The sequence below is a fragment of the Ambystoma mexicanum genome, chromosome 4p, assembly GCF_040938575.1.
Source record: "Ambystoma mexicanum isolate Mex_15411 chromosome 4p, UKY_AmexF1_1, whole genome shotgun sequence".
Taxonomy (NCBI): Eukaryota; Metazoa; Chordata; class Amphibia; order Caudata; family Ambystomatidae; genus Ambystoma; species Ambystoma mexicanum.
The window spans coordinates 476,174,218-476,194,989 of record NC_090927.1 but is presented as its reverse complement, the minus strand read 5'-3'; the positions used below and the strand labels follow the sequence as shown (position 1 = coordinate 476,194,989).

General features: G+C 47.7%; 1 protein-coding gene across 4 annotated transcripts in view; it reads right to left on the bottom strand.

Annotated features, from left to right (window-relative positions):
* Nucleotides 1–20,772, bottom strand: part of KIDINS220 (kinase D interacting substrate 220) — a 1,499,978-nt gene that overhangs the window by 498,334 nt on the left and 980,872 nt on the right. For all 4 annotated transcript variants that reach the window (XM_069606010.1, XM_069606012.1, XM_069606011.1 and 1 more), the window contains exon 19: nt 14,211–14,351. In XM_069606010.1, the coding sequence (XP_069462111.1) occupies nt 14,211–14,351 (141 nt within the window). The remainder of the gene's footprint in view (nt 1–14,210; nt 14,352–20,772) is intronic.

Here is a 20,772-nt window from a genome sequence, read left to right as displayed (position 1 = left end):
AAGATTTGGAGGCAAGATCCCGGAGAAATAACATCCGCATTATTGGCGTTCAGGAGGGGGCCATAAAAGGATCAATGGAGAAGGTGGTAGAAGACCTCCTATGTACACTATTGGGTGATCCCGGATGGTCGCCAATGTTCATAGTTGAGAGGGCACACAGATCATTGGCCCCGAAGCCAAAACCCGGGGCATACCCCAGGCCCATCATAGCACGCATGATAAACTACAGGGATAGAGACTTGATCCTAAAAACCGCCAGAGAAAAACAGGAGCTCAAATGGGAGGCAAATGTTATTCGCATCTTTCCTGATTTTACCCTGGCAGTCCAACAGGAAAGGAAACTATTTATAGGAGTTAAAAAAAAAATGCTACGCGAACGGCAAGTGCAATATGCAATGCTCTACCCCGCCAGGCTCAAAATCCAGCATCAGAACAAGACATATTTCTTCACATTTCCCGAAGAAGTGGCGAGCTTCGTAGAAACGCATATCCCTCCAAACAATGGACAGACCTAAGGTGTGGGCGATCTAAACAAGAATGAGGCCTAAACATCACCACCACGTTCTCGAAGTGAGAAGGAATAGCGACGCCGGAGGCTTCCACCCTGGAGGCCCACATCAGGGATGTTAAAGTAGAGTGTACATGTCCAATCTGCAATGGAAACGCCGTCCCAAAAGTCGTTATGATGTGTGAGAGCAACATGCGTGAACCGGACACGATACCTATAAGTATAGCTGGCTTGGGCACTGGAGACGTCGCAGCCCTTCTGTAGCAGGTGCTTGAGATGTTGTTGGGAGAGGAGGGTTGGATATCTAACGGCACAGTTAAAGTTAGGGGAAATGTGAGGGAGGGGGGAGGGTTTTACACGGGAGTTTCGGGGTTTTGTTACCATAGGATGGTTGATAAAGAAAAAAGCACACATATATTAGGCATGACTATATTTCAGCATACAATGGCAGATTTTAGAAGACTACATGGCAGCGATCGCCCCATTGACAATGGCTAAACTAGACGAAGACAATATTAATGTGCTCAGCTGGAATGTAAGGGGTCTGGGATCTAAGATCAAGAGGAGAAAAATCCTGGCCTACTTCAATAGGCAAGCTGCCAGGATAATCTTACAGGAAACACATTCTGGACCACGACAAGGTGAACAATTGATGCCCAGCTGGGGCTCACATCAGTATTTCACGAAATACTGCAGCAGGGCGAGAGGGGTAGCAATCCTGATTCATAAAATGTTGTCCTTTGAATGTATTGATGTTGAATGTGACCCAGAGGGGAGATATGTTTTGCTTCATGGCAATCTCTATGATAAAGAATTTGTCTTTCTGAACTTGTATGGTCCGAATATTGACCAACCAGATTTCTATGCCTCAGTGTTTGAAAAATTAGCAAGATTCCCAACAGCCCGGGTGATATGTGGTGGGGACTTCAACACAATTCTAGATGTACATCTTGATCACACATCCACAAAACCCAGAACACTGACTAAAGCAGCACAGGCAATACACCTACATATGGCGGATCTGCAACTGAAAGAAGCCTGGAGAACATTGAATCCTACCAGTAGGGAATACACCTACTACTCCACAGTCCATGACATGCACTCTAGAATAGATTTATGGCTAATAGACGGAGACAGCATGACATGGGTCACAGACTCCCATATACACCCAAGAACATATTCAGACCACTCCCCGATACAAGTGACTCTACGAATCCCTGTTAAGATTAACACCAGACCTCCTTGGAGATTTAAACCTGCAGCCTTGAAAGACCTGGTTTACACTAATTCGATGAAACAATATATACAGGACTACTTCTAGAACAATGAATACTCGGTCTCTACCCAGTCTGTACTATGGCAGGCGTTTAAAGTCTGTGTTAGAGGTCACTCAATATCCGTAGAGGGCGGAATTCTCAAAGACATTAGGAATAGGTTAACTAGACTAGAAACTCAAATAGCGTCCCTGCAATCTCAGTACGCATCCTCCCCGTCACCCCAGCTCAGCTCTGAATTAAAGATCAAACTAGACGAATACACCGAGACTGCGGATCAAGAGGTCAGATACTTTGATCGACCTGCTACAGCTCGGAGATATGGGGAAGGGGAACGCCCGGAGAAGTTATTAGCAAGAACGGTACGTGTAGAGAATGGCCCCACAACTATACCCTGCATACAGATGCCTGACGGCACGATGTCCACAGATCAGGAAAAACTGAAGGAGACCTTCTATGCTTATTATAAAGACCTATACTCCCCGCAATCCACAGTAACAGATGCTGAGATAGAAAGCTACCTCGCCCAGATACCCACAACCCTTTTGGCAGAGGTCACTAGGGAATCACTGGAGGCGCCCATCACCGAACCAGAAATACTTGAAGCAATAAAAGCACTCCCGAATGGTAAAGCGCCGGGCTCGGATGGGCTGGGTGCTGAGTTCTATAAGGAGTTCAGTAGTGAACTGGCTCCCAGGCTTCACGCTGTATGGATGGAGGCACTAGACACAGGAGAACTCCCCAAAACCACCAGGGAAGCTATAATTACACTCCTGCTGAAATCAGGGAAGCCTCCTGGGGAATGTGGGTCATACCGACCTCTATCCTTAATAAACACGGATGCCAAGATCCTGGCCAAGATAATAGCAACCAGGCTTACCCCACTGATGCCATATATGATACACGAAGATCAGGCTGGGTTTATATTGGGCAGATCCATGGCAATGAATATAAAGCGATGTCACCAAATCATTGCCACAATACCCCCAGAGACCCAAGGAATAGCAGTCTCCCTAGACATGCGGAAAGCATTCGACACCGTCTCATGGCTTTTCCTGTTCGGGGTGCTACGGAACTACGTATTTGGCCCAAACTTCATAAGGTGGATCCAAATTCTATACACACGGCCACATGCGAAGATTAGAATTAATGGGTCCTTCACAGACATACTAGAACTACTGGGGGGTACCAGGCAGGGCTGCCCACTATCCCCGTTATTCTTCGCCCTAGTTATAGAACACCCCTTGTGGACATACACCGATCCCGTTATAGTGCATTCGGGATATGGCTTGAAGGAAAACCGCATATTATAACGCTATATGCGGATGATATTTTATTATATCTGAGGAACCCGGACCACACATTGGGCAAGGTGCTGGCTGTAGTGAAAAAGTTTGGCGAATATTCAGGTCTGCGCCTGAATCCCAATAAATCGGAGATATTCCCGCTCACAGACGCCACCACGCAGCCCCAAAACCTACACGGTCTCATATGGAGCCCAGTACACATTGTTTACCTAGGTGCTGCTGTTGCCAGATCCGCTCAACTGTCCCGAACATTGAATTACAGTTCATTGGCAGATGCACTTTGCACCAAAATGAAGCGCTGGAATGCCCTGCCCATATCAATGATGGGGAGGATAGCATTGATCAAAATGGTCATCTTGCCTAAGCTTTTCTATCTTTTCAGTACAGTGCTGGTGTGGCCGGGTCGCGCGCTATTCTCCAGAATCAACATTGCGTGTATAGCGTTTGTATGGTGAGGCCACTCGAGACTGAGCTGGAGGGTGCTAACTGACACATACCATTGAGGCGGCCTAATGGCCCCTGACATGGAATTGTACTACCTGGCAGCGCAGGCGCAATATGCAGCCGGCTGGGCTACATGCTTCCTCAACCCTGGCCCCCCACCCCCTCCTGCGAGAGAACAGAAGGTGATACTGGTCCTACAGAAAATCACTAGGCCCACCCCTAAACGATACAACACTATACACCCATCCAATGCCACAATCACTGCATGGGCCAAAATAGCGGATATATTTGGAGCCAGCAATTATACCACCCAAGCATGCCTATATGGGGCGACCCCCACACACCCTTCCCCATAGACAGTGCAGTGGCGATGCACTGGAGCGCCAGATGCATCACACAATGGGGACAGTTGTTCCTGGATAAATGCTTTCTGAAGTGGGATGAGATTAAAGACACAGTAGGAAATACAAACACGCACAGGCAGCAGTTCGATAGGGTTGCAGCAATCACACAATGGATTTACCCGTCATTCCCAAATGAACCCGAAATAAACATGGGACTATGGTACATATTCACGGGGTGAACACAAAGTCACGGCCTCCGCTCTCTATAAAACTATACTGAAAACACGCCCGAGAGCACCCCACGCGGCAAAGGCCGATTGGGAGCAGGATCTGGACCAACCAATAGAAGATCAGGATTGGTCCCAGATTTGTGCGCGGACCAAGCTGATATCATGCAACTCTAGATTCAAACTGATCCACCATAAAATGATGGAACAAGTTACTGACCTGTAACTGTTGTTCTCCAGCATGGGTCTGGCATGGATTCACATGCTCATGAATATTCCCCGTCGTCAGGCTGGGAATCCTCGGTAAAGAAAAATCAGTATCAGTTTCGTTTCTGATCTGTCTTTCGTAGTAGTAACCAATCACTGATCTTTGCGTCATACTGACCACAGCCAATGACTGCCATCTCCCTAAGCCCCGCCTCTGGCAGCCATCTTCAGATTTGGTAGCACGTGAAGTGGCAGTATGACCAAGTGAAGAGCCGCAGAGGGGTAGGCGGGAGGGTTCGCATGTGAATCCATGCCAGACCCATGCTGGAGAACAACAGTTACAGGTAAGTAACTTGTTCCTTCTCCAGCATGGGGTCTGGCATGGATTCACATGCTCATGAATAAAAGACTACATAGCAGTACACACATGCACAACCACGGGAGGTGGCAACAGGCTCAACATTAAGCAATACAACAACTCAACATTAAGCATCTCTTACCTTCTCACCAGGCTCACCTTAGGCAAACAGGTTGCGCAGCACTGCTTGGCCGACCCTGGACTCCTCCCTGGAATCCCGGTCGACGCAGTAGAATTTCGTGAAGGTTTGCGTCGACCTCCACGTAGCAGACCTGCAAATGTCCAGCAGGGGCACAGCAGATAGGAACGCCGTGGTAGCTGCGATCGCTCTGGTGGAATGGGCTCTCGGATGGCCGGGCAGCGGTCGGTTTGCCAACCGATGACAGTACATGATACAGCCGGAGAGCCATCTGGAAATGGAAGCCTTTGAGAGAACCTTCCCCTGATTGACAGGTCCAAAGTTCACAAAAAGTTGTGACGTCTTCCGAAAACTCTTCGTGCGGTCCACGTAGAACTTCAGCGCTCTAGCCACATCCAGCGAGTGCAAAGTCCTTTCAGCCGGCGACGAAGGCGACGGGAAGAAAACAGGCAACACCAAGGGTTCGTTGAGGTGGAAGTCCGACGGCACCTTGTGCATGAAGGAGGGGTGCGTCCTGAGCACTACCCTCGTGCATGAAAAGTCAAGTACGGGGGCTTGCAGGAAAGGGCCTGGATCTCTCCCACCCGTCGTGCGGAGGTGATGGCCACAAGAAACGCTGTTTTCCACGAACTTCAACGGAGCTGAGTGCAGAGGCTCGAACGGAGGTCCCATGAGCTTGGTCAGCACCACGTTGAGCTCCCACGCCGGGGCCGGAGCCTTCACCGGCGGGAACGATCTGAACAGTCCCTTCATGAATTCTTTCACCAGACGATGAGACCACAAAGACGCCTGTCCCGTGGTTCTGGTGTATCGGGAGATCGCAGCAAGATGAATATTGATGGAAGCGTGCGCCAGTCCAGCCTTAGCCAGCGTCAGTAGGTACGGCAGTACTTGAGGAGCTGTAATCCGTAGAGGGTTAATCTTCTGTGCGTGGCACCAGACAGAGAACCTCTTCCATTTGTGTCCGTAGCATTTAAGAGTTGAGGACGCCCTGGCCTTTGCAAGAACCTCTCTGCAGTCGGCCGGTATGTCGTAACCTCCAAACTCTAACGCTGCAGGAGCCAGGCCTGCAAGTTCAGCGACTTCGGGTCGTGATGGAGGATGGCGCCTCCTTCCCTGGAGAGAAGATCCGCGTCCACTGGCAGCTTGATTGACGGGGACACTGACTGTTAGGCAGAAACCTGTGCAGTTCCCTTAGGGACCACTGCAAAAGATTTAAGACTACAGGTGTTGGCAATAAACCCACTTGGTAGCAGTCTGTACCACCCATATTTACCTGGTAGCTGTGGCTGAGCAGTCAGACTTCCCTCAAGAAGAGTTAGGCAGTATGCAAAGTATACTCAATAGGCACTCAGATACAATAATACAAGCAAACACTGACCAGAGCTTTAGTATCAAAGTATATAATTAATTTTTTAAAAACACACAGTTGAAACACTCCAGCACTCTTATTGTAAAATATTCTAAACACAGTTACTATTATGATATATACACCCCTTTTTCCCTATTAGAAAATCACAGTAAAACACCACTTATTTTCATACAGAGGTGAGCGCTTAACTAGATTGCACTCTAATAAGTTTGTGAGAAAGGGAGGGAAAAAGACAGAATATGGAAAGGTACACCACTCTATGATTCCAGAACACTGTTAGCAAGGCAGAGAGCAAAAAAGTCACTGGTGAGCCAAAGTCCAAAGGCTGGGCCCACTCTTAGAGAGAGCAGAGCACAAATGCGCCCAAGATCACACAGTTACACTAGGCTTAGAAAGTCTTGCAGAGGGTTCAGAAAAGAGTTTAGAGAGGCTTAGAAAAGTGTAGCCAGTGTGTCCCAGCCTAACCCAGGTTCGAAAGCCGGGGGCTAAATCTACCCCGTACAGTCGGTTGCAAGGGAAGCCAGGCGGGACACGGTACCTTAAGTGGGAAGGTTCCTCCAGCGGTGGCAGTTGTTCCTGGTAGTGGGTGCAAGTTGCGTCGTCGTCCAGGGGAAGAGAAGATCTCGACGTGGAGGAAAGATGAAGGTCGTTGCACTACCAGGGAAGAAACCAGCCGCAGAGTTTTCCGGTTAAAGGTGGTACCTTTGTCTTGCGGTCGTGGTAAAACGTGGTATCCCGGTTGCCCGGGTGCTTGGCACGGGAAAGGGGAAAGCGAAAAGACGGTGAAACTGGTTATCCCCACCAGTCAAAGGAAGAAGACTCTCCGGCGGGAGATCTCCTCTGTCATTGGGAAAAGTGGTGAGGCAGTCCAGCAGGGCTCCACCGGTGGTGGTGTCGTGGCAGGTTGGCTCAGCTTCTCCCTCGTCGGATTCTTAGGTCCTGTGGCGACTTCTGAAGTTCCAGTCCCCAAAGCCCTGCTTTTATGCAGCAAACCCCCATTCACTCAGCCTAGCTGTCACTCAAACATGCTAAGTGGTGAGCCGGCCGGCTCACCACTTGGGCCAATCAGGGCGGAGTGCGACTTGAGTTGCCTAGGCAACTCAGTCCAGGGTGCCTAAATTCCCCTCCACCCCTCCTAAGTACCCCAGACATAGTGGCACCACTTTGGAGGGCTTCTGTGGAGAAGCCCGCCAAAAAGTGGAACAAAGGGCTTGACTTGGGTTGGAGTCACAGAAGAGAACACAAACGCCATTTTAGAATCAAGTTTTGGCAAAAAATACCAACCGGAGAATTAATATTAATTAAATAAACCGGCGGTATGTTCGAGGCTACCGTAAATAATTAAATAAAGATAGTAGCCTAAAACAATGGGAAATCCCATAGGAAAATATTCACGGTTGAATATAAAAAGTAGTATCCACTGCCACCAGCCAAAACTTGATCAGGGGGGACGGAGACGTGCCCCCTCGACTAACAGACCCTGGGGCAATCGAATTGCCCCAGCCAGTACGTCCACAATATGATGGTTTGTACTGGTTCTGTTCAGAATTTAAGACTAGTAAAGTCAATGGTGACTTTACATGCCCTGGGAGACAGTAATCAGTCCCAGGGTATGGAGTCTATACTGGGGGGTCACTATGACACCCCTGTGTTACTGCACGGAGGGTGCTGTGTAACACACATCACAAAAACACATGAAACCCTATGGAGTAAAAGACCCCATAGCTCATTAAACACATCTAGATTCAAAGAAACACACTCAAATCATGTCCAAGAGTGAGGGTAAAGAGTCTCACTCTTGGCAGGAGAAAAAAATAAACCCCAAAAATCCAGCAAAGCTGCTGGGGGACTCACTAGGTTAGGAAATTCAGCCTGAACAGAGAATTCTCCCTAACACTGACAAGTCCAGAAGGTCCGGGAACCATATCTGCCTCGGCCACGCAGGTGCAACGAGGATCATCCTGCACCGTGACCTCTTGAGCTGCTTGATGAGCCAGATCAGCAACGGCAATGGAGGGAACGCGTATAGAAACAGGCCCTCCCAGGTGAACGAGAAAGCATCGCTCATGCTCCTCGGCTGGGGAAACCTGCTGACGAACCTCCGGCACTTGGAGTTCGTCGCCGTCGCGAACAGATCGATCTGGGGTGTGCCCCACCGTCGGAAGAGGCGGTCCACTAGATCCTGTCGTATTTCCCACTCGTGGCACGAGCGCAGCTCTCTGCTGAGCGAGTCAGCGATGGTGTTTTTTATTCCTGCCAGATGAAACGGCACCAGAAACATCCCTTGGGCGACGGCCCAATGCCACAGATCCTGAGCCTCCTTGGACAGGGCTGGGGATCTGGTACCGCCCTGCTTCCTGATGTAGAACATGGTGGTGGTGTTGTCGGTGAAGATCCTCACCACCTTGCCCTTGAGGGACGGAAGAAAGGACCTGAGGGCCCAAAACACTGCACGGAGCTCCAGGACGTTGATATGGAGGGACTTCTCCGTCGGAAGCCAAAGGCCTCTCCCGTGCAGATTTTCGGTGTGCGCTCCCCACCCTTCCAGGGAGGCATCCGTGGTCACTGTCTTCTGGTGGCCCGGGGTCTGGAAGTCCATGCCCGCCGTCAGATGCGCGCGGGTGCCCCACCACCGGATCGCTCGTCGGAAGCTCTCGTCGAGTGTGATCCTGTCCTCGAAGCTGCCCGTCGTCTGGATCCAGCGAGCGTCCAGGAACTCCTGTAACGGACACATCAGAAGCCTGCACAGGCGGATGAGATAAATGCAAGAAGACATCATTCCGAGGAGGGATTTGATGGAATTCACCCTGGCCGTGTCCACAACCAGCATCCGCTGCACCTTGCCTAAGATGGCCCTCGTCCTTTCCTCCGACGGAGAGGCCAGAAGCGCCACTGTGTCGAGTTTCGCTCCCAGAAACAGTGCGTCTTGCGCAGGCACCAGGTGGGACTTGGCGTAGTTTATGGAGAATCCCAGGTCCGTGAGTAGTTGGACGGTCCTCGCCGTGTGCTCCGCGGCGAGCTCCCTTGTCTTTGCTCGGATGAGCCAGTCGTCCAGGTAGGGGTAGACGTGGATCCCCTCCAGGTGCAGCCGCACCGCCACCGGTGCGAGGCACTTGGTGAACACCCTGGGTGCCGACCTCAATCCGAAGGGAAGGGCTCTGAACTGGTAGTGACGCCCTTGGACCACGAATCTGAGAAACTTTCGGTGTCCCTTTAGGATGGGGATATGGAAGTAGGCATCCTACAAATCCAACGATGACAGGAAATCGCCCTCCTCCAGCTGACCCAGGACGTGCTGGAGGGTGACCATCCGGAACTTCTGTGCCTTGATGAATTTGTTCATTCGTCGTAGGTCCAGGATGGGACGCCATCCTCCTGTCTTCTTCACGAGGAAGTATCTTGAGTAAACTCCGGAGCCCCGAAGCCTCTTTGGGACGAACTCGATGGCGCCTTTCTTGAGCATCGCCTTTACCTCCAAGAGAAGTTGAGGGACGTGATGTTCCTTCCTGGCCACGGGGGGGACGCACGGGCACTTCTTTAGAAACTCGAGAGCGTGACCCTGGGCCATGGCGTCCAGCACCCAACGGTCGGTGGAGATGGACTCCCACACGCTGACGAAGTTCGCCAGCCGGCCTCCCACCGGGATGCTTCGGTGGGGGCCCGACCCCACAGCTGCTTCGACGAGGCTTTGCCGCCTTGTCCTCCCTGGCGACGACGGCGGGGTCCGCCCGACTTGCCTCGTCCCCTGTAGGCTTCCTGTGACGACGAACAGGCCGCTTGACGGTAGGTGGAATATCCGCCGCCGGAACCTTTGGAGGCACCCTGCTTGCCTCCGGTGCTCCGAAAGGGCGTCCGTCGTTGCTGGAGAACACCAAGAGCCCGGGCCGTCTCCGTGTCCGTCTTGATGGCTTGTAGGGAATCGTCCACTGTTTTCCCAAACAGGTTGCTCCCGTCGAACGGCATGTCCAAAACTCTGGTCTGCACGTCCTGCCGGAAGTCCGTTGCCTTGAGCCATCCACGCCGTCTAAGGCACACGCCGTTGCCCAACTGGCGAAACCCAGTGTCAGCGATGTCCATCACTATCGTAATGGCGTGGTCAGACGCCACTTCTCCTTCCTGCAAGATCTCTAGGGCCTCAGCCCTCTTGTCGTCCGGTAGGAAGTCCAGCAGGGGGGCGATCTTGTACCACAACTCCCTATCGTAGCGGGCTACGATAGCCAAGGCGTTGTCAGCCTTAATCGTCGTCGCTGCCGATGAGATGACTCTGCGTCCCATCGAGTCCAAATTTCTTTCCCTCGCCGTCCGGGAGGGAGGTTGACGTAGAGGCCAAAGCCCCCCCCGCTTTTTTCCTGGCCGCCGCGGAGACGACCGAGTCCGGGGTCGGCTGTGCCCGAAGGCACAAGGGGGCCGCGTCCGGGACCCGGTACTTCTTCTCGTACCGATCCCTTCTCGCAGGCGTTGTGGATGGGTTCTTGAGGAGGGCGAGACCCTCATCCCAGATATCGTCCAGTAGAGGTACAGCGAGGACCGTCTTCCTCTTGGTCTCACGCCGTTGATAAAGGAAACCTTCCTTCTTCTCTTCCGGGCAGAGCTGGAAAAGCTCGGATGCCCTGGCGATCATGGCATGAAACTATCCAATCTCGTCGGGCGGGGAAGCCCGGGGAGGCGGTGATGACGGAAGATCCTCATCGTAAACCTCGTCGTCTGTACCCGTCGCGGCCGTGTCCATCCCTGTATCATCCCCATGGGTCGTGGACGGGGAGGAGGGCTGAGCAGGGCGCGATGGTTGAAAAGGAGGTGGAGGATGAATCCTTTTTCTCTTAGGAGGAGGGCTCCCAGAAGGGCCTGGCTCCGGGTCCCCCGTCGGGAGCGGTTCCTCCGTTGGTGGTAACGGCAACCTCGTCCTTATCTCCGAGCAAAAGGACTGTATAGCCAACAAAATGGCCGCCGAGTTATCTTGCGGCACTGGTTGAGGGGATTCCGACGGGCCGTCAGGAGCCTCGTCGGCACCCTCGACGTTCTCGTCATCTCCTACGTCGGGGTCCCTCCCGACGGGCTGGTCTTCTTCCACGCCAATGCCGTGGCTTAAGACTTCGATCAGCTCCTCTTCAGAGGTTGAGGCCGAATCCACGACAACCTCCTGCCCCCCCTTTTTCTTCTCCGTCGGAGGTTTCACGGGGGTCCTGTCGATGGGCTTGAAAGAGGACTCCCTCTGCGGTGGCAGGGAGACTCTGGGCCCCGAGGTCGCCTCCACTGGCGTAGCCTCCACAGGCTGAGCCAGGGCCGCCGCGACTGTCTCGATAGAGGCCTTGGCAGGGTGGATCAAGGCTTTCACCACCTTAGGTGCGCTCACTGCCTTCTCCTTGGGGGGGGAGGGTCACCGCCTCGCTCCCCCACCGATGGGGCCTTCGAGCTCGACCGGGGTCTCTCCAGGAGCTTCGCCGGGTGCTCGGCCTTCCTCTTACCCGAGCCAGAGCGTTGGCTCGTGGTTGATGGCGCTGGGGAAGTTGCGACCTGCCTGGCAACCGTAGAGCCCGACCGTTCGGCGCTCCCGGTGCCAGCGGACTCGCGGTGCTTGGCCTTCTGTTGGGCCCCCGTCGCCGGGGCGCCCTCAAAGGTCTTAGAAGACCGCTCGGACTTCTTCTTCTTTTTCTCGCCTGACGGGCTCTTCCCTTCCAGCCAGTTGGCGAGACGCAGATGGCGGTCCTTCATGGTCCGCTCTGACATATTGCGTCGAGCTTCCCTTCTCCTGGGCCATGTCCGAGATGGGCCTGAGAAACTTCTGCAATCCTCCAAAAGCGTGGCTCGATGAAATCTTCACCCTTGAGGTGCGTAGAAGAATCCGACACGGGTCCCTGTTGATCGGATAAGGAAACGGTGGAGCTTGAGGCTCTTTTGACCGAAAAAAGAGAGAATTTTCCTATGAAAAAGCGCGAAAACGCACTAAAGCTCGAGAGCAATAGCACGAGGATCCCAACACTTGAACGTGCGGTAAAAATCTGAAGATGGCTGCCAGAGGCGGGGCTTAGGGAGATGGTAGTCATTGGCTGTGGTCAGTATGACGCAGAGATCAGTGATTGGTTACTACTACGAAAAACAGATCAGAAACGAAACTGATACTGATTTTTCTTTACCGAGGATTCCCAGCCTGACGACGGGGAATATTCATGAGCATGTGAATCCATGCCAGACCCCATGCTGGAGAACCATAGAACCCACTACACGCCAGTGAAGCTCAAACGACTATACCCTGCTCTCTCTGGCAACTGTCCAAGATGCAATTCTGAAAATGCTAATATATACCATATGTTGTGGGACTGCGTAGAACTGAGACAATATTGGGCTGAGGTCTGTGGAGCTCTAGATAAGATGGCAGACCAACCGGTCGAAAGGACACCGTAGTTGTGTATACTGGGAGCGATTGGGAAAATGAACCCAACCTGGCGAAAACTGCTCAATTTAAGTCTGCTGTTAGCAAAAAGGGTCATATTGATGAGGTGGAAGAATGTTAGACTGCCAACAATAGGGGACTGGAACAATGACATGCTGTGGGCCAACAACACCGAAGAACTGTACATAGACTAAGTGATGGCCCCCTCTAAACCCAGGAATATATGGGCACGGTACAAGCAATACTTGGTGGATTTGTCTGCCCCTGAAGACTTAAATGCAACGTAAAAACTAACCAATATATGTTATATGCTCACCAAAATTGAATGTCGCAAATGTATCTGCTTAATCTGTGTGCAATGTTAAATAAAGTTGTTAAAAAAAAAAATAAAAGAAAACCTCATGGACTGGAAGAATTCCGATCTCCATTCTGGAATGAAGGAACAATCCATTGCTGATGTCAACTGAACTGCCAAAACAGGGCTTCTCGACACACACATCTCGAGGGTCACTGGTGCTGTGGTAGGCTTTGAAAGCGTTGAGGTAGAGCTTGAGGGCATGAGACCTGATGAGGCTGCCTTGGTGCCGGAACCTCTACGTGCAATTGGTGCCTGAACAGCCTGCTGCATCGAGACCGGTGTAGTACCCGCCACTGCATTCTCAAATAGCTGGAGCATTTCTGTTTTTAATGCCTCCCACTCTTCTTTCAGGACACCCCCACTCGGAATGACTTACCCAGAAGCTCCAATGTCATGTCAGCTTCAACGCCTTTACTACTTCTTATGGGAGGACAAAAGTTGTAGCTCACTCTGAGTGGGACCACTTTTCTGCCATTTTGGTGTGTCTGCCCTACTTATCGGCCATTGGGCCTTCAGTATCGGAGCCTGACTTGGCAGTTGACTGAGCTGGAGATTTCAAAGGAGGACGCACGGGTGCCAATTTCGCCAATGGGTTCATGTGTTGGCAGGAGCTGCAATGCTCAATGTCGTGTTCCACCTCAAAGCACTTCACACAAATAACTTGTGGCACCGTGATGCACATCTTCGAGGCACAGTTGTTGCAGAGTTTAAAACCAGAGGGTGTAGGACCATGACATATCGACATCAAAGAAGAAAAAATAAATCAGTCACTGCTCTAAATAGCACGCAAAAAATAAATAAAAAGGAACCAGGGTGTGTAGTGACATGATCTATGTATCAATGACTTCACGTCTGAAGTCGAGGAGTGGCACGTCCGAGGCATAATGGAGTCGCCAACCTATACCAAGCCACAGAAACAAATTCTTAGCGGATGATGCTGCTAGAATATCTATCTGATGAGGAATCTGAGGGAGAATGCAATCAATTGAAATAATATGCACTAAAACAACTTATGTTCTCATAATTTTAAACTCTTGATAAAGATTTTTACAATACTCAAATTGCACATGGGTATTGTATGAACATTAATCAATCGTATATCATTTCATAACATTTTCAGGTATATTTTTCCAAAACCCAAATTGTTACACTATGTGTATTATGCTTATCAGAATTTTCTCTGTTGAGCATGGTCTCATATTCACATGCAGCTCATGTATGGAAAATAACAGAAAGCCACAAATATGGAAGATGTTACATCTAAAAATCACATGAACATACCGTGTCTAACATCTGTAAAACCTTGTCTTGCTCACATGCATCCAATCCATCAATAATTACCACCAGCCTTGTCTGATTCTGGGTAAAACCATCAATAGTCTTGGCCATTTTAGCCATCAGCTCCACTTCGCACTTTAGGACCTGAAAATAGAAAATAAACATGAAGAAAACCCTGCATTCTGTATACTTTTGCATATTATCAACAAAATCTAAGGACCACAAACATTTGTATCACGCATGCATGCTTCTAGTGTAGCCTACCACGTGCCTCTATAATATCCAGTGCCTCTATAATATCCAGTGCATCCATAACACCAGTCTGGATTTGGTGCCACAGACCACTGCTTCATTGAGTGTCCAGTAGAAAAGGTGATTATTGCATAGCATCCACATAACAATTCAAACTAAAGTTGTGGTAAGTTTTTTAATGCTCAAACTAAAAAAACAACCTCTTGAAGTTTGGCACATTTGTTTGCCTTTTTCAACAAATTGTTTACTTGATTTCTTATACTTCTGGTGAAACTAGCAGGCAATGAAACACTGGCAATTTGTGACTCTGAAAAATGACGTACCTGTAGTTCTCCAGTGTTGATCTCTTCCATGGATTCACATGGTTACAATAAGTTCTGTGAACATGCTGGGACATACTCCAATGCCATTATAATAGCAATATTGTTAGGTAAGATTTTCATAGCAATAATAAATCTTCCTGACCTGTGTCAACACCAGAACATTTTGCTTTCACTGGTGGATTATTTTTTCTTACACCTCAGAGTGGGAACCTTTTCTACACTCAAAGAGTCTTTTTACTCTTTTTATGGGTGTTATTTTTTAAGACTCGCCATAGTACCCTTTAAAGGTTATCCTGTGACAACATATTGTTGCTGGGTTACCCTAGGGGCTCCCCTTTTAACTTTCTCTGACTAACCTTGTGAGAACTACGGTTCCCAAGGGTATGCTTGTTTGTTTATTAATTTATATAGCGCACTAAACCCAAGGATATCTGGGCGCGTTACAAGTAGGTACAATTTTGGTTCGACAATAATAGATTACAGTAAGGATACAGCAAGGAACATACAGAAATGAAGGTGCATTATAATAACAGTTAAATAGCAGAGGATATTATGTTGGAATTAACGTGGCTCTGTAAATGTCCTGTGTCATGTCATTGGTCCTTGGCCGATAGCCAACTTTTTGTGTTTTCCCTAAAGCTAGGGAAGGACAGGTCTGACACTCAGAGAGGTAGGGAGGGAGTTCCAAAGCTGAGCATCCATAAAAGAGAAGCTGCACCCTCCTGCTTTTTTCAATTTGAATCTGGGGACTACAAGGCAGAATAAGTTAGCAGTTCGGGTGGGACGTGTTGATTTTTTGACAATAGTCTCACTATAGGGGCAGTGTGATTAAGACATTTGTGGGTTAGTGAGACTGTTTTAAACTGAATTTGGTCCTTGATCAAAAGCCATTTGTTCTTTTGCCTCGCCTTCGAGATGTGTTGACTCCTGGGAATAGTTAAGGCTGTTCTAAGTGCTTTATTATGAAGTATTTGTAGTTTATTGACAATGTAATTACTAGCGCCTAAGTAGAGGGCATTGCAATAATCCAGTTTTGAAAGGATAAGGGCTTTCGCTAGGGTACTACAATCTCTATGGAGAGGAAAGATTTACAGGCCTGTATCAACTTGCATGTATATGCTGTTCCAGAGGCCGCAGCGTTAACTTGCTTACTTAGATTACGAGATGAATCTAGGTAGAAACCTTAAGTTTTTATCTCTTTGGCCACTTTAATGTTATTACCATCGATGTTGAAGGATGTGTATTTATTACTGAGTTTGTTAAGGTTAGCTGGTGCTCCTAGGATCAGGAGTTCCATCTTATTGTCATTCAGGCAGAGGCCATGGGAGGCCATCCATGCCTGAATGATTAGATACATTTTGTTCACTAAGGCCAGGTCAGTATCATAGTCTCCAGTGAGAGGTATGAGGATCTGGGTGTCATCTGCATAGTTAGTGTAAGTGACACCCAGATGGTCGAGGTTGTCAAACAATGGCTTAGTGAAAATATTATACCTTGTTGGTGATACACAAAAACCTTGAGGTACTCCGCAGGTTATTGGAATAGAGTCTGCTGAAGCCGAGGGAGAGAAAACTCCCATGGTCCTGTTATTCAGGAATTACTGGATCCATGCTATGGTTTCCTGGGAGAAGTTAGCTGCCGTGGCCAGGTGATTACAAAGCACTTTATGGTCCACCAAATCAAAGGCGGCTGATAGATCTAATAATAGTAAGAGGGCAAGTTCCCTGTTGTCTTTGCGTTCGTCAATTTGAATCTTTAGATCGATCAACGCCGTTTCGGTGCCATGTTGTGGTCTAAAGCCAGATTGTCGAATCCCCAAGAGGTGGTTCGTCTCCAAGTGCGCTTGGATCTGGAGGCAAGCAGCTTTATTTATTATCTTCAGAAAAAACGGGACTGTGGTAATCGGCCTATAGTTCGTAGGGATCACCTGGTCTAGGGATTTTATTTTAAGGAGCATTAGGACCCATGCATCCTTTAAGTTGCTAGGGACACTGCAGGATAAGAATGAGGTATTGATTAGTTTTGAGATGAAGGGCGCTAAGTCTCTGGCTGCGTCTTTGATAGAGAAGCAATGATGTTTATGTTTTCTACCTGTAGGGTAGGGACTTGGGAGAAGTTGAGGCGTTGAAAGGGTTTACAGGTGTGGTCTTGGGTATTCTGGTGCCTATGTTTGTAAGGTTCAGTCTTTTATCCGCAATTTTGTTTTGGAGGAGGGCAATTTTATTGGTCAATGCATTTTGGATATTAGTGCACCAAACTTTATCCTTCGTGCAAGTGTCCTCAAGGGTGATGGGGTTTCGATTTCTTTTAAGATCATAAAGAGTTCCTTGGTGCTGGAGCTAGCTTTATTGATCCTGTCATTATATGTCTCGAGTTTGGTGAGTATTTCATTTTTGTAATTTGATGAGATTTTCTACAAGTTCATTTTATTCTCCTTGGTGGGAGAAGTTTCCACAGGGCTTCCGTTTTCCTTTTTTCTGCCCGCACTGCTTTTAGTTGAGGTGAAAACCATGAGTTCAGGTGAGCGATGATGTCTAATGCTTGAATGATAGTGGAGTTGAGTAAGTCTACCAACGCAGCTGGGTCGGCAGTGTCCGGCATAAGGTTAAATATAGGGATCACATGTGGCAGTAGCTTGTCCGCTGTAATATTCCGTTTATTCCTGGTGAGTATTGGAGGAGCAATTAAATTGGACCTGGTAATTGGTATGTTTGCTAAAATGGTGAAGGACAGTAAGTAGTGATCTGTCCAGGTTTGTGGTTCTATGGAAGTGATCGTTGTCTCGCAATTAAGATCAGCGACCCCATCTAATGTTCTCCCTTTATCATGGGTCAGCTGTATGACTCTTTGGGTGAGGCCTAGTTCAGTGAGGGAGTTTGAGACTGCTAATGCTTGTTGATCATTCGTGTCGTTCAAACCAAAGTTGAAATCTCCTATCAAGAGTATTTGGGAGGTGTGTTTAGTGTTATCAGAGAGTATAGTGATAATATCTTCCTCGAAGGATCCAATGGGCCCAGGTAGTCTATAGATCAAGTGAGCAGTTAGGGTGCATGAATTTGAAATAGGTAGTTTTTACAGTAAGCAGTTCATAGGACGTGACCTGAGTTGGTGTGGCTACTCTCAGCCCTAGATTGGTCCTGGCAATGAAGGCAATGCCCCCGCCTCTGGAAACTTGGAAATCCACAGAGCCACATCCAGACGCCAGGAAAACCTTGCCTAGAGCATTCCAAGTGATCCTTGCTGCAAAAGTCCTTCCAGTGTCCTGTTCAATGTCCTGTCTTTTGAATGAAGGAATTCAACAACCAGTTTTTTTGCTACTGATCTTGAAGTTCTCCTGCTGCAAAATCTTCGTTTGTGCGGAGGTACTGTGCTGGCTTGGGTTTTTATTAATTTATTTATTTTTATTTGTTTGGCTGAATTTATTCAACCTTTCAAATGTTCAATTCATTTTTACAGTACTACATATTTCATTCCTATTTACAATAAAACTTTACATGATTCATATAATCCTATTTACATTTTACAGAATATTGTGTTAATGATCAATTTTAATCTGGAAATAAACCAATTAGGAAATGGACAATCGCTTTCCTCACAGCTAATTTTGTAGTGGAGAAAAGACGTCACCATATGTCCTTGTGACTGGTCGATGCATAAATATGTAAGGTATTTGAGAAGAATACATTTATCTGCGACTCCAAGTCAGGGCAAGACACTATGATATGCTCCACTCTCTTTCTGCTGTTTATTTTTACAATACCGGCAGAAATTTTCCTCAATGGATATTTGTTTCCTTCTAGCCAAAATATCGTTTGTGGGCCATAAATTTTATTTGAATCTTATGTATTTATTTCTTAAATATGGTGATGGAAATTTGACCAAATAGTCAGACATTTGGCGATGCCTCTTATGGCCAAACAATGCAGTAGAGAAATCTTTATATGTAATACACTTGTCTGTGTTCACAATCCAATTGTATTGGTGCAATTTCTATTTGGCTTGCGTTGGATTCTCAATCAACATTTGCACACTAATACTTGTGTCTGATAAGATTTTATACACTTCTAGACGCCATTGTTGTGAAAAAGAATGTTGTGGGGTATTTATTTACCTTAAGTCTATTGTGATTCCTGTGTAGTTTTGGGGCGTTTTCTGTGATTGGGAGACCTCTCGTCCAGTTCCACCAGGCCCACTTCTGGAATCCTCCTACAGTGTCTTCTGTGAAGCCAATGGACCCTCAACTAACTCCAAAAGTAAACTACTTACTTGTTCTAACAGTCCTCCTTAGGAACTCTGACTTTTGCTACTTAAGCCTGTATCCTGACCTGCCTGTTGGACAATAGAACCTAGTGACCCCCCCCTTCTGCCATTGAGAACACTCATGCCCCAAGAATAAGAGAAAGATGTGTAAGGTTTGCGCCTTTTGCCTAGAAAAGAGAATACAGGGTTAAAAGTTACATACTTGAAAAAGAAGTTGGTTGGAAACCAACTGTGAGAGTGAACTATTACAAAAGTTATTACTTACCATAGAAATGTTCATTTTACTTAGCTGTAAATTGGCTGTACCTCTTTCCCAAAAGTAATGCTGTTGGCTTCACTAACTATTACTTTCAAAGAATAGGAGTATATACGTTTCGCAACTGGTTCTTGCTTCCCATGACTTACTGTTAGCCTGTCCAGAATAAGTCTGCATTCGATTTTACCTACCTGGAATAACCTTGGGTCATTCATAAAGTGGAACACTGGGTTTTGCTTTCCCTTGTCCGTTTTAGACGGACACAAAACAGTCTGAGGTTTATACACGCCTTTAAGTTGCTGATAGCTCCTTTGAAAGGTGCATAGGTTTTACTTACCTTATGGTAGCTGTTTGCCATCCCAAAAATAAGTTGCAAGAGTTACTGCTTATTTCAATCTGTGTTTTACTGATCTCAAAAGCACATGTAATAGATTATTACATCCTTAGGTTTTACTAACCTTGTACAACTGTGGGTTATCATAAAAGTAGTTATAGGTTTTTACTGTACCTAGAATCATTGTTCCACCATTCACAAAATGTAAATTGTCCAGTTGGTTTCCTATGTGATTTCTTGCTGAGTGTCACTGTACAACTGCTAGGGTCTACTATCCTTATATTACTGAAAGTAATCTAAAAAGAAACTATTGGTTTGACTTCCCTATAACTCCTGTTATGTGTTCCAAATAAGTGTTTATGCTTTGATCTGTGTACCTTCAAGCATAGTGCTGTGTTTTTCTATAAAGTGTTTATATGATCCGTGATAATATTTTTTCCGTCAAGATTCACCTGGGCCTACTTGTATTTAAATAAACCATTTTCTTTTTTTTACAATACATAGTGTTTCAGCGTTTCTTTGGACCACTTGTATTACAATTCTTTGTACTGATTTTACAGCCCTCTCTCCCTCCTAAAATAAGCCTAGCTGTTCGGTCTATGCTACCCTGAACTCAGGTGGTACAGCCTTATACTAAGAGTGAAGTCTTGTACTGTCTCAGTTGAATGGTTTTACCAAGCCCTTAGTTGGACTTCAGAAGAATTGTCCTAACAAATGTCTTTAAGTCAAACATGTGCCAGTTGCCGACATCATTTATGTCCAAATGCCCTTTACCAATAAGGTGGCTAGCCTAAGCACCCTCTCCAATAGGCCATCTTTACATTTATTTGTACAGAGTATAAACAACCAACCTGCTTGCAGAGGACACAGGTAGGCATATGTGAATCTATGAAATATACCAATACAGCAGAACTAGTTACGGGCAGGTGGTAGAGGCATAAGGCTAGAACAAAGTCTCCCATTTAGTGGAACAGATTTTGTAGAACTTCATGACCCACTGCTGTTTCAGCCCTGGCATCTGATTCCAGGCAGTAGTGCTTTGTGAACGTGTGAGGAGTTCACCGCTTTGTTGCATTGGCAGATAGCCCGAAGAGAGATTCTGGCACAGAAAGCAGCCATAGCTTGTTCCAGCTTGTTAAA